Below are 14,443 nucleotides of genomic sequence, written 5' to 3'. Positions count from 1 at the left end.
ATCTAAATGGAAAATTCACACTTCTCTTATAAAGAAACATAGCTGCCATGTACATTTGTAATTAAACACTTCCGAAAGTCTGGGATACTTGAGGAGACAAAAGTAAATAATATAGGGTATGTCTACACTACAAAGTTAATTCGAAATAACAGTTGTTATTTCAAATTAACTTTAGTAGCATCTCTACATGCAAACCGCTATTTCAAAATTAATTTGAAATAGCAGAGCGCTTAATTCAAATTTGGTAATCCTCATTCTACGAGGAGTAACACCAAATTCAAAATAACTATTTCAAATTAAGTGCTGTGTAGACACTTAATTTGAAATAGGGGGCTTCTAGTCCTTCCCAGGGAGCCCTGGTGGCCACTCTGAGCACAACCAGGAAAACTTACTCTCCTTTTCTCCACCCCCGGAGCCATTAAAGGGGTAGATCCTGGCCACAGTGCCTGTGCCAGCTCCAAGCCTGCCAGCCCAGAACCAGCAGTGGCCACCAGGGCCCCTGACCCAGTGGCCCCAAAACATGAGCCAGCAAGCCACTGGCAGCCAACTTTCCACCGCTCCCCAGGAGCAGTCTGCCAGCTCCCAGGAGCCTGACAGGGCCTGGAAAAGGTGGGTGTCTTCTTGGTCCAGGGAGGTGATCACAGACCTTATTCAGCATTGGGGGGGGATGCCCCCAACGTCCATGATCTCCACACTAGACGGAGGAACACAGCCGTCTATGGAAGGATAGCTGCCAGCCTGCCCACCAAAGGCCACATATGAACCCAGGAGCAAGTTTGCATGAAAATCAAGTTGGTCCGGAGAGACCCCCAACCCTGAGTCCTGAGCTTCCCCTTCCCCTTGCTTCCCCTTGCTTCCTCCTTCCAGTTTCCTCCTCCCAGGTTTTCCCCTCCCCTTCCCCACCCTCTCTCTTCCCTTCTTCCGCCTCCTTTTCCCAGTCTCCCCAGAGGTTCATCCTCCCCCCCCCCCAGTTTTGATTCATAAATAGTTTCTGTTTTTGAACATACATATCTTTTGTTTGACATCAGGAAGAGGGGCTAGGGAGGGGTAAGTGGAAGGACATGAGGGAGGAATGGGGCATGAGCCCCCGGTGGGGAGGACCGGGGTGGCTCTGATGGGTGCATAGGGTTGCCAGGTGTCTGGTCTTTTACCGGACAGTCCGGTATTTGCGCCCTCTGTCCGGTAGAAAAATTCAGAAAATACCGGACGTGAAATGTCCGGTATTTTCTGAATTTCCGGCTGGGCGCCGGACGGAAGCCTGGCAGGGGTGGGTGAGTGACTGGGCACAGGTGGGCTGTGATTGACGCTGGGAGCCCTGTGGTTGCATGCAAAAGCCGGGCGGGGTGGGGCGGGGGCAGTGGCTGGGACTCCCAGCCACTCCCCCCGCCCAGCTTCTCAGAGGCTCCCAGTGCCAATCCCAGATGGGGGCCTCTGGTTACGTGCAGAAGCTGCATGGCAGGAAGCCACTCCACCCGCCCCCACCCGGCTTCTACTAGCAACTAGTTTTACATTAAAAGCATTTGCGGAAAAGAGCGTCTAGATTGGCACAGACGCTTTTCCGCAAAAGCACTTTTGCGTCCATGCCAATCTAGACATGCTTTTGCACAAAAAAGCCCCGATCGTCATTTTCGCGATCAGGACTTTTTAGCGCAAAACAAATCTGAGCGGTCTACAAAAGCTGTCTAAAAAGCTTTTGCACAAAAGAACTTTTTCCCGAACAGGAGCAGCATAGTATTTCCGCAAGAAGCACTGATTTCTTACATGAGATCATCAGTGTTCTTGCGGAAATTCAAGTGGCCAGTGTAGATGCTGGCAAGTTTTTCCACAAAAGCAGCTACTTTTGTGGAAAAACTTGCCAGTCTAGACACAGCCCTCTGGTTTTCATAGGTTACTAAATGCTTGTGAAAGTGCCTCTCCCTAGGGTTCCCGGATGATTTCAACAAAAATACCAGACACACTTTACATTACATCTCAATCTACATTACATCTTACAGTATTTAGAAAATACCGGACATTTATATTTTCTCATTTATATTTTCTCAATTTGTTTCCCAAACAGAAAGCTCAAATACTGGACTTTCCGGTTCAAAACTGGACACCTGGCAACCCTACCCCTTCCTGGTAGCAGTTGATAGTTTCCGGACCCCATCAGAGCCTGCTGAAGAAAAAAAATCTTATAACTTTTTTTCTGGAGATGCAGCACACCTAATCTACAATGCCAGTCTTAAGTGTGCATTGAAAGCTAGGCAGGAAGGCATTTGTTTGGCTATGCCTCCACCTTGTCAGCCCCTTTTGGTTTTGTTAGAACCACAAGGAACATTATGGCTCCCTTTTCACCCAAAGACCTCTCCAGCTGGGATCTATCTCCTCCATGTATGCCCTTTCCCTTTTTTCATAGCTACAGAGAGGGAACCAGAATCAGAACCTAACCAAACTGCTCACTCAGATCTTGTCTACACTACAAATCCTATGTATATGTAAAAGCGACGAGGAGTCCTGTGGCACCTTATAGACTAACTGAAGTGTAGGAGCATAAGCTTTCGTGGGCAAAGACCCACTTCGTCAGATGCATGTGACGTGCATGTACATGCATCTGACGAAGTGGGTCTTTGCCCACGAAAGCTTATGCTCCTACACTTCAGTTAGTCTATAAGGTGCCACAGGACTCCTCGTCGCTTTTGCAGATTCAGACTAACACGGCTACCCCTCTGATACTATGAATATGTAGCTATCCCTGCATAGCCCCTTAGTGCAGAGGCAGCATGCCAACAGAAGGAACTTTTCTGCCAGCTTAGTTAAACTGTCCCTTTAAATGGCATTTGCATTACCAGGAAAAACACTTTTCTGTTGACAGTGTTATATCTGCACAGTGGTTTTGCCGGCATAGCTGTGCTGGAGAGAGAGTTGTTGTTTTTTCCCCCACGCCTTGATTAACATAGCTCTGGATCAGAGAGAAAATATTTTCACATTGGCCTACATTAGAAAAAACTAATAAGTAGATCTATGTGAGATTCAACATATGATTGAATCTTAATGTTCAGAAGAGCAGACTGGCATTTTGCATACATTATGGAAACTACTTAGAATAGTTTTTCAAAACTGCCCACTCCATAAATATGGCTGGTGACCAGGGTTGTGTCTGTTCTATTGTGAAAAAGTCCCAATGTGTCCAAATTTAGATTCCAGTTTCTTTCCAATGAGGGGAGGATATATGTTGCTAGCAGAAGTTTCATTGGGAATAGTAAACAGAGTTTGGCCCTTGATATATAGGTCAAGTGTTGATATTTGGATACTCATGCATCCAAATAAACAAACAAACAAACAAGCCAGGCTTTCTTAAGTAAAAGAGAGACTGTCTTTGCCAAATAATTCTCAGAGTAGTTGGAGAGTACATCCACACCCACATTCTTTCCTTCTTCTCAGCCAGCTTCCAATCTATAGCTCCACATCCTCTGGAAACTGAGGCCAATTAGGGTCCTAAGCTTTGACTTTATAGAATACTTATTGCCCGGTACTTTTAATAGCTGCTGGACTGAAGGCAGCCATATTGTCAAGTGACTGTTTCCCACTGCACCACTATAGTCCCAGCACCATGTCTGCCTGCAAAGGTCTGGGTTCTAGCCTCATGCTAAGCAGATCAGTGTGCTAATCCATGTCTCCTGACCAGCAGCACTTTCCAGAGTGACTTTGAGTGATTTGTTTATAGATTTTGCTGGGAGACTAATTTGGCATGCGGAGGACACAAGATGTATTCTTATTAAATAAAGCATTTTGAGTGATTACAAGCAGAGCAATATTGTTAAGCCACTGAGATTCCTATTTTGTCTTGTTTCTCTACAACACATGTTCAAGCTCTTCCTCCTCTTTATTTAAAAAAAAAACCTTCTAGGTTAGGATTTTAACACTAGGCAGTGTTTCAAATCTACATGAGAGTTTACGGCTAAATGTAATCTTCTGGAAACTGGGTTTATAAATGAAGAACTAGGAAGTCCTCTCTGGAGGTGCTATAATGTTCTGCTTGCAAAGGCATCTTTCGAATCCTGAATTGACTCTCAAGTGAGACTCTTCCATCAGATATCTGAATATGCCACCCATTGCAACACCACACAAGTATAAGGTTTGTCAGCACTACCAGTCAAACTTTAGCTTTACATTAATTTTCCAGACATTCTAAATCCCTCTGTAAATCTTAGCCTGGCACTAATGCTGTGACTGAGTGAGAGAACTTCATGATAGCAGTGAGTACAGTTATTGTGGAGGTATAACAAAAAATGCTGCACTAGTATCAAAGACAAAGTGGGGTGTCCAGAATCTACTGATATAGTGTTATACTACTTCAGTTGTAAACTCCTTAATTTTTAAAGATGCATGCAAGGAAATGGCCTATATTTCCTGGTTTTGATATACTAGTAGGATTGTAGTGGGAGCCTTTTCTCAGTTTGGCTTTGTTCTCTGTCAGAATACCGTTAGGTTTGAATGGGCACCTCAGGGATGAAAATGATTTAAATGGCTTATTTCACGTTAAATGTTAGTGATAAAGACATCATTCATCCATGCAAAAGTTTGAATAGATAGGTAGTGTTTGTTGTTGTTTTTAATGAGTTTTGCATGACAAAACTAGATTCATGTCAAAACTGAAATTCTCTCTAAATTCTCTGCAGACAATTGCCTTTTGTTGTCTGGATGTGTACTGGGCATCATTGTCTTTGGGACCAAAATTTTGTGAGAACAGAGGACAAAATATTCATTGTTTTGGGACACATGAGCCTTAAATTTGCATTTTATATACATTTTATTAATATTAAATATGTTAATGTTTTATGCAAGACGTTCACAGACATGAATGGCAGTTTCATTCTCTCTTGTTTGCACATAAATGGTAAATTCTCTCATATGCAGCAAAATGTTATACATTAATTAACTCAGTGGTGGACAACCTGTGGATCATGGACTGCATGCAGCTCATATAGGTTCTGGAGGCAAAATTGAATTAAGCTACTCATCTTCAGGCATGTCATTTGCTGAAGTCGAAATAGCTTAATTCAGCTTCTGGCGCTGTCTACACAGCAGGAAGTCAAAGGAAGAACACTCTTCCTTCGACTTCCTTTACTCCTTGTGAAATGAGGATTACAGGACTTGGAGTAAGATGTCCTCCATCTCAACATTATTTTGAAAATAATGGCTTGTAGTGTAGACACGCTCATTGTTATTTCGGAATAATGTCAGTTATTCCAAAATAACGCTGTTGTGTAGAGTACTCTGTGAGAGCTGTGTGCTACTTCTGGATCCACATAAAGTGCTGCTACAGTTTAATCAGCACACCCTGCAAATTCTAGGTATACAAGTGCAGTTAGCAATACTATGGTATCCCAGGAGATTGTTTTGGTTACTACAATCTTGTGGCCCACTGACATGAAAAAGAGCCATTCTGTCTCTCCTCACTAGCCTAGATAGCCCATCTCTGCATAACCTCTCTTGTCCTCTCCAAACACATGTGTAACTCCCATTGGCAGTTGTAGGAATCACGTGCACTTACAAAGATAATAACACATTCTAACATAATTTCACTCCTTGGTTTGCATAGGGTAAAGGAAAAGATCACTGTAACACCACATGACTTGTTTTAAAACTATCTTTAACATATCATGGAAATTATTTTTGTGGTGGCACTCTCGGGACCCAACTGCTCCTGAATGAGGGTGCTGCCAGATCAGGGGAGGTCCTTTGCCTCCCATCTCCCAGCCTGCTGTCCTTGCCTGCTGTCAGCTCCTTCTGGCCTGCACCCTGGACCTGCTGCTTCCAGGCTTGGGCTCAGGCTCTGGCCCTAGCCCCACTGCCTCTGGGTTCCAGTTGCTGCAGCCATGCTCTGGCTCCAGGCCCCAAACTCTAGGTTCGCCTCCAACCCTGCTGCTGCCAGCCCAATCTCGTCTTCCCCAGGGCAGGAGCTCCCCAGCTGGGGTTCCCGGCTGCACCGCCAATCGCCCTGCCACAAGGCTCCCAGCAGTGTTGCCAGCCGCCCCCCTCCTCTCCTCCCTTCCTTCCCCCTTCCACCTCCCCCTGCCGGCTAGGTGCCTCACTGCAACATCAGACCTCCTTTCTCCTGGGCTCTCTGGCCCATGAATATCTGAAGTGTCCCAATTTAGGGTGGCACACTATTTACATATTAACTCAGTCCATAACTCCAGTCTATCATTGCTTTTCTGTACTCACTAGGTCTGATATTGCAGTCCTTACTCACACAGAGCCCTTACACGTGAATAGCCCAATAAAAGCTCATGGTAGAGTTGAAGAATATTCAAAAACATCAACCTGCAAATCACATACTCATAGAATCATAGAACACTAGAATTGGAAAGGACCTCGAGAGGTCATCGAGTCCAGTCCCCTGCCCTCATGGCAGGACCAAGCACCACGTAGATCATCTCTGATAGAAGTTTATCTAAAAGCCGCTTCCTTTGTGTACCAGCAGCAGTGCTGGGGTTGAGGGGCAGGCAACTCCACGGGAGCTGGTGCTCATGGGGAGCCAGCTTTTAAGTTGTCTCCCATCTAACCCCTCCCCCCACCGTTGCCTCTGTAAGACAGTAAGACAGCAGCTCCAGGGAGCCAGCTCCTCACACGGATGGGCTCCCACCTGTCGCTCTCCCGATGCCTCTGATGCAGAGACAGCAGTGCAGGGGGAGGTATGGAGCAGGCAGCTCTGCGGGACAGGGATGCTAAATTTCGATTAGTCAGCTAATCAAATAGTTAATGGAATTTCCGTCGACTACTTGATTAGTCGACAAGGTGGGTGATCACTATCCCACTGCGCCTCTCCCTTTAAAATGTACAGGTACCACAGCAGCTCCTGAACATTTCAAACGGAGAGAAGCGGACGGAACCCATGCCAGCAGGGAGCAAAGCAGTCCCTACTGGCACGGGTTCCCCTCTGTGCCTCTTCCTTTGAAGTGTACAAGAGCTGCCGGGGTCTCTTGTATATTCCTACCAGAGAGGAGCAGTAGTGGGACCAGCATGAGTGGGACTGTTTCAATCCCTTCTTGTGCCACTTCCCCACTGGCCCCTGCTTCTCCTGTCCCCCCGCCCCCGCAGAGACAGTGTTGGGAGGGGGGACCAGCTTTTAAGCCGGCTCCCCCCAGCCCTGGCTTGTGCTCCCCTCCCTTGCTGCCTCTTTACATCCACATTGCTCCTTTTTGCACAAAAACCCCTTGTGCTAAAAGAAACAGCGGAAAATATGCTAATGAGATAGTGACTCATGCAAATGAGTCCCTCGTTAGCATATTTTTTTGCCGGAAGATCTCGCAGTGTAGACGTAGCCTCAGTGAAATCTCATGAGCTAACAGGGAAGCACACATTCCATCTATAGCAGGATAGTCACATAGAAACATAGATTATTTTTTAAAGTAAGCACATATATCAGGTAATCTTGTGAGTTTGTCTCTGGGTGGTCAATCATCTAAAATATGAACAGATATGAGCAAAATGTTAATGATTAAAAAATGGACATGAATTAGTCACTCCTGTATGGTATAATCTAAATGTATTTTCCTTTCTCATTTGGTGCAGAGTGCACTGAATAACGTAGAGGAGTACTTTGTCTGGGAGATTATTTTCTGAAACAAAGATGAAATTTTTTTAGGAAGCTGAAGCCACCACATTTTAAATAGGACACTTTTTTTCATTTTAGCTACCAGGTTTCATAAAACTGTGGGAAAACTTTGGATCCAAATTAATTTAAATCTTTTATGCCCTAAAACTAAAAAAGGAACATAAACATATGAGAGCCAAGAGCACCTCATAATAAATGTGTTTGTTTGGGGAAATTAAATTATTGCATGCAATAAAACATAGTGTATATGCCTTGACAATACAATAACAGTTAATACCAGGTATAGAATGGTCCACTGCATTCTAATGTTTTACTGTTGTCTCCTATGTACTGTAGCCGATATTATTTAACATATTTACATTTATTCTGTTTTCAGGGTGGAAAATCTTACACGGGACCATGTGGAGGAAGAGACTGTAGTGGGGGGTGTCAATGTTTCCCTGAAAAAGGAGGTCGTGTAAGTACTACTGTCTTCCTATCCAGACACTTATATGTTGCACAGTAGAGGCTAGATCCCAAACCCACTGACATCAATGCTCTTTGGATCATGCAGATGGCGTTAAGTATGTTAAATAATATTCATGCTGAAAAGAATTATTTTTATTTTGCTTTGCTATAGTTTCTCTAGCTGTTGTAGATTGTTTGAATGAAGCAACTAAAGAAAACCCTGAAAGTAACATTTAATTAAGAAAGAAACATTCAGGAACAAAACAAAACACAGTACATGGCACTTATTTAGAGGGTTATGGGTCCTTACAGGTCAAAAGATCATAGGTCTTTTTCATTGTTCAGCACATTAGAATAAGTTATAAAGCAAACCACTTCTCTCTATTTTCAGTGGCAGAGCTGCCCTGGATTATATGGCAATTATAAAATGATTCCGTGATCTTCAGTTTTATTGCAACAGTTCAGTCAGGTACAAAGAGAAAATATATACCCAGTGCTCAGTATTTGCACTTATACAGAGGAATACCAGGCTTGTGGGACTTAGAACCTCCACAAAGGGAAAGCCATTTGGGACTGTGTCGAATGCATTAGCATGAATTAGAAGGAGATGGAGCAGTGTTTTGAGGGGAGCAATAAAGGGACTGTAGGATGAGGCAGTTGCTATGCAGAGCACCTAACCTGTGCAAGAGTGCACATGCAATCCTGCATAATTTAGGAGTCCTGATGGCAGACTCTGCTACATCTGATACAGTAATTCAGCCCTTTCTGCCCTCCACCACTAAGAATAGGTCAAGAGAGGCAGGCCACGCATCCTTGCTCTTGTCTTTTTCCACTCTCCACACAGTTTGTGCCAGTGCAATTTCTTGTTACCATCCTTGGGCTTGACCCTGCATGGGACTAGAAGAGGAAAATTGTTAGGAAATCCATAACATGTATAGGATCTCCTCTGCATAGGGTATGGCTGCTTGCTGTCCTGGGAGGCAGGTGATGGAGCATAACCAACAGTACTGCTGCTTATAACAGAAATACTGATTGTCCATATCAGTGTCAAGTGAACATCTCATTACCGTATTGTGGATTAGGACAGAATAACATTATAGTAGACATGTTCAGTCTGCACACCCCAAGTAGGCTTTTTGGATATTGAGCTCCCACATGGAAAGAGATAAGTGCAAGGTCATATGTATAATGTCCAAATCCTGCTCCAGTAAAAGCTTATTTGGGGGTAGGAGCCACTGATTAAATTGGTGCACATTATTCTCTCTGCAGCTGCTGCCCCTGTACCTATGCAGTCAGCTTGCTTCACTCAGCAGGTGTGCATCTTCCTTCCATCCTTCTTGGTGCACAGTAGGATGACACTTTTAGGGATGATAAATGGATTCAAGAAGTTGGGTGGGTTGTGGGTTTTTTTTCCCCTGTGTAATTTTTTGTTGTTATCGTTTTTCTCACACAAGCCAGGTACCGGATTTCTCAAACCCATTAGAGATGGAAAAAAAGAGTAGCTGGCTGAAATACTTCCAACTACTGTGACTAAAACATTTCACATTTTTGTGTTGGCTGACCAACCCTTATTTCACAGGTTGTTGAAGGGAAAAGAGCAACCAAACAAACAACTGCATAGGGCAGAAACATGAAAATTTTAAAATAGCTAAGTAGAAACTCACTAATGTGCCCTAATGAGGGGAAGCCAATTATAAATTCATTTATGAAAACTATCAAACTAGGGCAGATTTTGCTGTGTTCAACTGCCTTTGACTTAGAGAGTTGATAATGCTCAACATGTGAGGCCATTAGGTCATGGTTTAGGAAACACTAAAAGCCCAGGAATATCTACCACAAAACATACTTCCCTTGATTATTTTGTTATTTGTGGTTCAGTTTTAATTAGAAATGTGTGAATAATGGAAATGAAAAATATTTTACTCAAAGAACTTCATAACATTTTTTTAGAAATTATTTTTGGTTATGTAAACTATCACTTAGAGTGTGCATTGGATAAATTTTATATTTGTTGGCCTCTTTGAATGTCACAGCTGTACATCTGGTTTAAGCAACAACTCTTTGCCTCTAGAGACTCTGGTTAAATTTGGCATGGAGTTTGCTAGTCCTCAGTGGGAATATTTGTTCATCCAAAACCTTAGTATAAACTGGTCCAATACTCATGTTCTGTTCCTGAGGTGACTCACTATATGCACACTAGGCATGTTGAGTATAAATTATCATTCATAACATGGTCTGGAGAAATTGTGTGAAGTCTGCTTGTTCTGTGACTAACTGTGGCCAGCATAATCAGCCTCTCACTTGGGAGGGCATTTGGAATTCTGCCCGGTCAACAAGCATGTGGATAAAGAAAACATGAAGGGTGGGTGTTAATTAGTATTGTTGCCACTGTGTACAGCTTGGAATCTGGTGGAGGACTCTTTCTTAATAAGATGTCTTTCAAGTCTTGAGAAGCAATACCACTTCGGATGGCTGCGAATGACTGCCTATACATCAGGAGCTGCTGACGGAAGTTAATTCATCAGAACACTTAAAAACTTTACCAATAATCGTGAAAACATCTGGGCTGGCTGGCAAAATCTAAAGGGAAACTTGTTATTAATTTTACATATATAGTGTTTCAGCTCTTTCTGCCTTACTTTGCAGTTCCTGCTGAAGCTGTCAGGTGTCCAAGTCTAAGTCAAAACACCCAATCAAAAAGGGACCCTGGCAGCTCCCGTCAGCATGATCTACCGGGCCATTAAAAGCCCGATTGGATTGGCAGCACAGCAGAGCTAAGGCAGTTTCTACATAGAAGCCAGAGGGGGAACATGCTACTGCTCCTAGGAGCAGCTTGGTATAAATGCTACACAGCGCCTGTATCCGTTAGGCTCCCCTACCCATGTCCCAACTTCCTGCCACAGCCCTCATCCCCTTCCTGCCCTCCAAACCCTTTGATCCCAACCTGGAGCACTATTCTACACCCCAAAACCCTTGTCTCCAGCCCCACCACAGAATCTCATGGAGCCAGCTGGAGCCCTCTCTCCCTGGTGCCCAACTCCCTGCCTCAGCCCTGATCCCCCACCTGCCCTCCAAAATCCTCAGTCCCAACCTGGAGCATCATATTTCCCCTTTAAGCCCTCATCTCTAGTCCTACCCCAATGCCTGCATCCCCAGCCATAGCACTCACCCTCTCTTGCATCCCAACATACTGAAGAAAACAACAGTTTAAAGTATGTTTAGGACCGTAAGTAGGAATAAAGCCATGTGTTCTCGTAAAGTTCTAATACTTACACAACATAGCAGCCTTTTTGGTTAGCTAGCACACACTGTTGTTAGCCCAGCGCTCTGTTCTTTGCAAGGACTACGGAATCCAGTTCAAGGTCTCCCTTCTGATATTCAAAGTTCTCTGTACCAATTAGACCTAGCCAGAGATGAAAGCACGTGGGTGCGCCCTAGCGCGCAGCTCCGGCAAGAGCAGGCCGAGCTGCTGCAAAAGAGCTGGCAGTAGCTGTTGCAATAGGGTTTGCAATAGGACAGAAATTTTAAGATACTTTAAGATACTGGACCTAGCTATATAAGAATTTACCTTTCTCTTTCTCCATTACTATAACCTTTCACCACACCAGTGTTCCTATAGAACAGTGAAACTGTCAGCAAATCAGCAATGAGCAATGGAGTCAGTTCCACTCACTTTTGTAGATCTTGAGGGTCTTTGCACCTATAAGGAGGTATTCAGTTCCATATCTGAGTAAGTGGTCATCACCTCTTTGGACTCTTAGTAAAACTTACTCAGATAGGTAAGGGCTAGAGATCTGGTTCTATAGTTTGAATATAAGCAATATCACACAGTATTTGTATATATAAAAACTAATGGTTAATGAATTGACCTGTGATAGTTTGGTATGTGACTTTATAAAATAATAAACTCTCAGAGCAGTTTAAAAAACATTGAAATTTTCTAATATGAGGTTCACTGTGTGACAGTTGTGAGTGAAAGCAAGACTATAAAAAACACTCTATGCCATCTGCTCATTGTTTTGGTTAGAAACAATTTCTTAATATCTGTGATCAGGACAAAAATAACATAATACAACTATATAAATCCATGATACTCCCACACTTTGAACATTGTGTGCCGTTCTGTTCCCCCCATCACAGAAAGATATATTAGGACTGGAAATGATACAGAAAAAGACAATAAAAATGATTACGGGCATGGAACAGTTTCCATTTGAGGAGAGATTTGAAAGACTGGAGCTCTTCTGCTTGCAAGAGAGACAACTAAGGGTGCGATATGACAGACATGTATAAAATCATGAATGGTAAGAAGAAAGTGAATAAAGAAGTGTTGATAAAGAGTACTCAGGGAATATAAGGCCATTGTGGAGAAGCAAATACATAATTTAGCATTAGTCTTTAGCGAGGGTGCATGTGGGAAAAATTTCTGTTCTGAGCCATTCTAGTTAGATGACAAATCTGAGGACCTGTCCCAGATTGAAGTGTCAGTAAAGAAGGCATCAGAACAAATTAATAAATTAAACAGTAATTAGGGATCAAGAATAGATTATATTCACCCAAGAATTCTAAAGGAAATTAAATATGAAGTTGCAGAACGACTAATTGTGATATGGGACCTGACACTTAAATCAGCCTCTGTACCAGATGATTAAAAGATAGCTAATATTTGAGACAGTTCAACAAACGTGAACAAGTGGCATCCAGTCGATGTAGTGTACATACTTAGATTTCCAGAAAGCTTCTGATGAGGTTAGGGTTGCCAGATGGTTTCAACAAAAATACCGGACACACTTGACATTACATCGCAATCTACATTACATCTTATTTAGAAAATACCAGACATTTATATTTTCTCATTTGTATTTTCTCAATTTGTTTCTCGAATGGAAAGCTCAAATATTTAACTGTCCGGTTCAAAACCAGACCCCTGGCAACCGTAGATGAGGTCCACCAAAGGCTCATAAGCAACATAAATTGTCATGGAATTAAGAGGGGAAGGTTCTCTCATGGGTAACTACATTGTTAAAAGACAGGGAGCAAAGGATAGGAATAAATGGTAAGTTTTAAAAATAGAGTGAGTTAAATAGTGACATTCCCCAGGAATCTGTCCTATTACTAGTGCTGTTTAATATAGTCATAAATGACCTGAAAAAAGGAGTAAACAGCGAGTAGGCAAAATTTGCAGATGATATAAAATTACTAGCTAAATCCAAAGACTCTTTCACAGAGTTACAAAGGGATCTCACAAAACTGGGTGACTGGGTAACAAAATGGCAGGTGAACTTCAGTGTTGATAAATGCAAATTAATGCACACTGGAAAATATAATCCAAATTATAGATACAATATTATGGGATTTAAATTAACTGTTGCCTCTCATGAAAGAGATCTTGCAGTCATTGTGGGAAATGATGGGGTTTAAATTATCTGTTACCATTCAAGAAAGAGATTTTGGAGTAATTGCGGATAGTTCTCTAAAAACATCTGCTCAGTATGCAGTGGCAATCAATAAAGCTAACAGAATGTTAGGAACCATTAGGAAAGAGATATGGTATGTCTACACAGCAAAGTTATTTCAAAATAACAGCCGTTATTTCGAAATAACTGTATCAGCATCTCCACAGCCAAACCGCTATTTCGAAATTAAATTGAAATAGCGGAGGGCTTATTTCAAAATTGGTGAACCTTATTCCATGAGGAATAGCGCCAATTTCGAAATTGCTATTTCGAAATAAGTGCTGTGTAGATGTTTATTTCAAAATAGGGGGCTTCCAATCCTTCCCAGGGTGCCCTGCTGGCCACTCTGGGCACAACCAAGAAAAGTCCTCTCCCTCCCCCTTCCCCAGAGCCCTTAAAGGGATAGACTCTGGCCACAGTGCCTGTGTCAGCTCCACGCCTGTCAGCCCAGAGCCAGCAGTCACTGCACCTGATCCAGTGGCCCCAGCATGAGCCAAGCAGTGCTCCAGTCTGCCTGCTCCCAGGAGTCAGCCACAGGTTAGAAAACGTGGGCGCCTGCCTGGTCCAGTGCAGAGATCAGGAACCTAATTCAGGTTTGGGGGGGATGCCTCCAATGTCCATGATCTCTGCACTAAATGAAAGAACACAACTATCTACAAGCGAATAGCTGCAAGCCTGGCCACCAAAGGCCACATGCGAACCCAGGAGCAGGTTTGCATGAAAATAAAGGAGCTGCGGCAGGCATATGCCAGGGCCACAGGGGGCAGCTCCCAACCAGGGACAGACCCAGACCGCTGCCCCTATTTTAATGCCATGGACTGCATTCTGGGTGGCAGGATGGTCCGTGCCCCCCAGGTGGTCATCGACCCTGGGGCAGAGCTTGCTGCCTCCTGCTGCTCCAGCCCCTGCCGCCTCCCCAGCTACCACTCCTCCTCCC

At 43.5% G+C, this 14,443-nt stretch overlaps 1 protein-coding gene across 3 annotated transcripts in view; it reads left to right on the top strand.

The window, feature by feature from the left end:
* COL4A2 (collagen type IV alpha 2 chain) overlaps positions 1-14,443 on the top strand; it is a 248,635-nt gene that overhangs the window by 64,150 nt on the left and 170,042 nt on the right. For all 3 annotated transcript variants that reach the window (XM_075918575.2, XM_075918574.2, XM_075918576.2), the window contains exon 3: positions 7,980-8,060. In XM_075918575.2, the coding sequence (XP_075774690.2) occupies positions 7,980-8,060 (81 nt within the window). The remainder of the gene's footprint in view (positions 1-7,979; positions 8,061-14,443) is intronic.

The sequence above is a fragment of the Pelodiscus sinensis genome, chromosome 1 (genome assembly GCF_052426305.1).
Source record: "Pelodiscus sinensis isolate ZL-2025 chromosome 1, ASM5242630v1, whole genome shotgun sequence".
NCBI lineage: Eukaryota > Metazoa > Chordata > Testudines > Trionychidae > Pelodiscus > Pelodiscus sinensis.
Note: the sequence above shows the minus strand (reverse complement) of the source record. Positions and strands in the feature narration are given on the sequence as shown.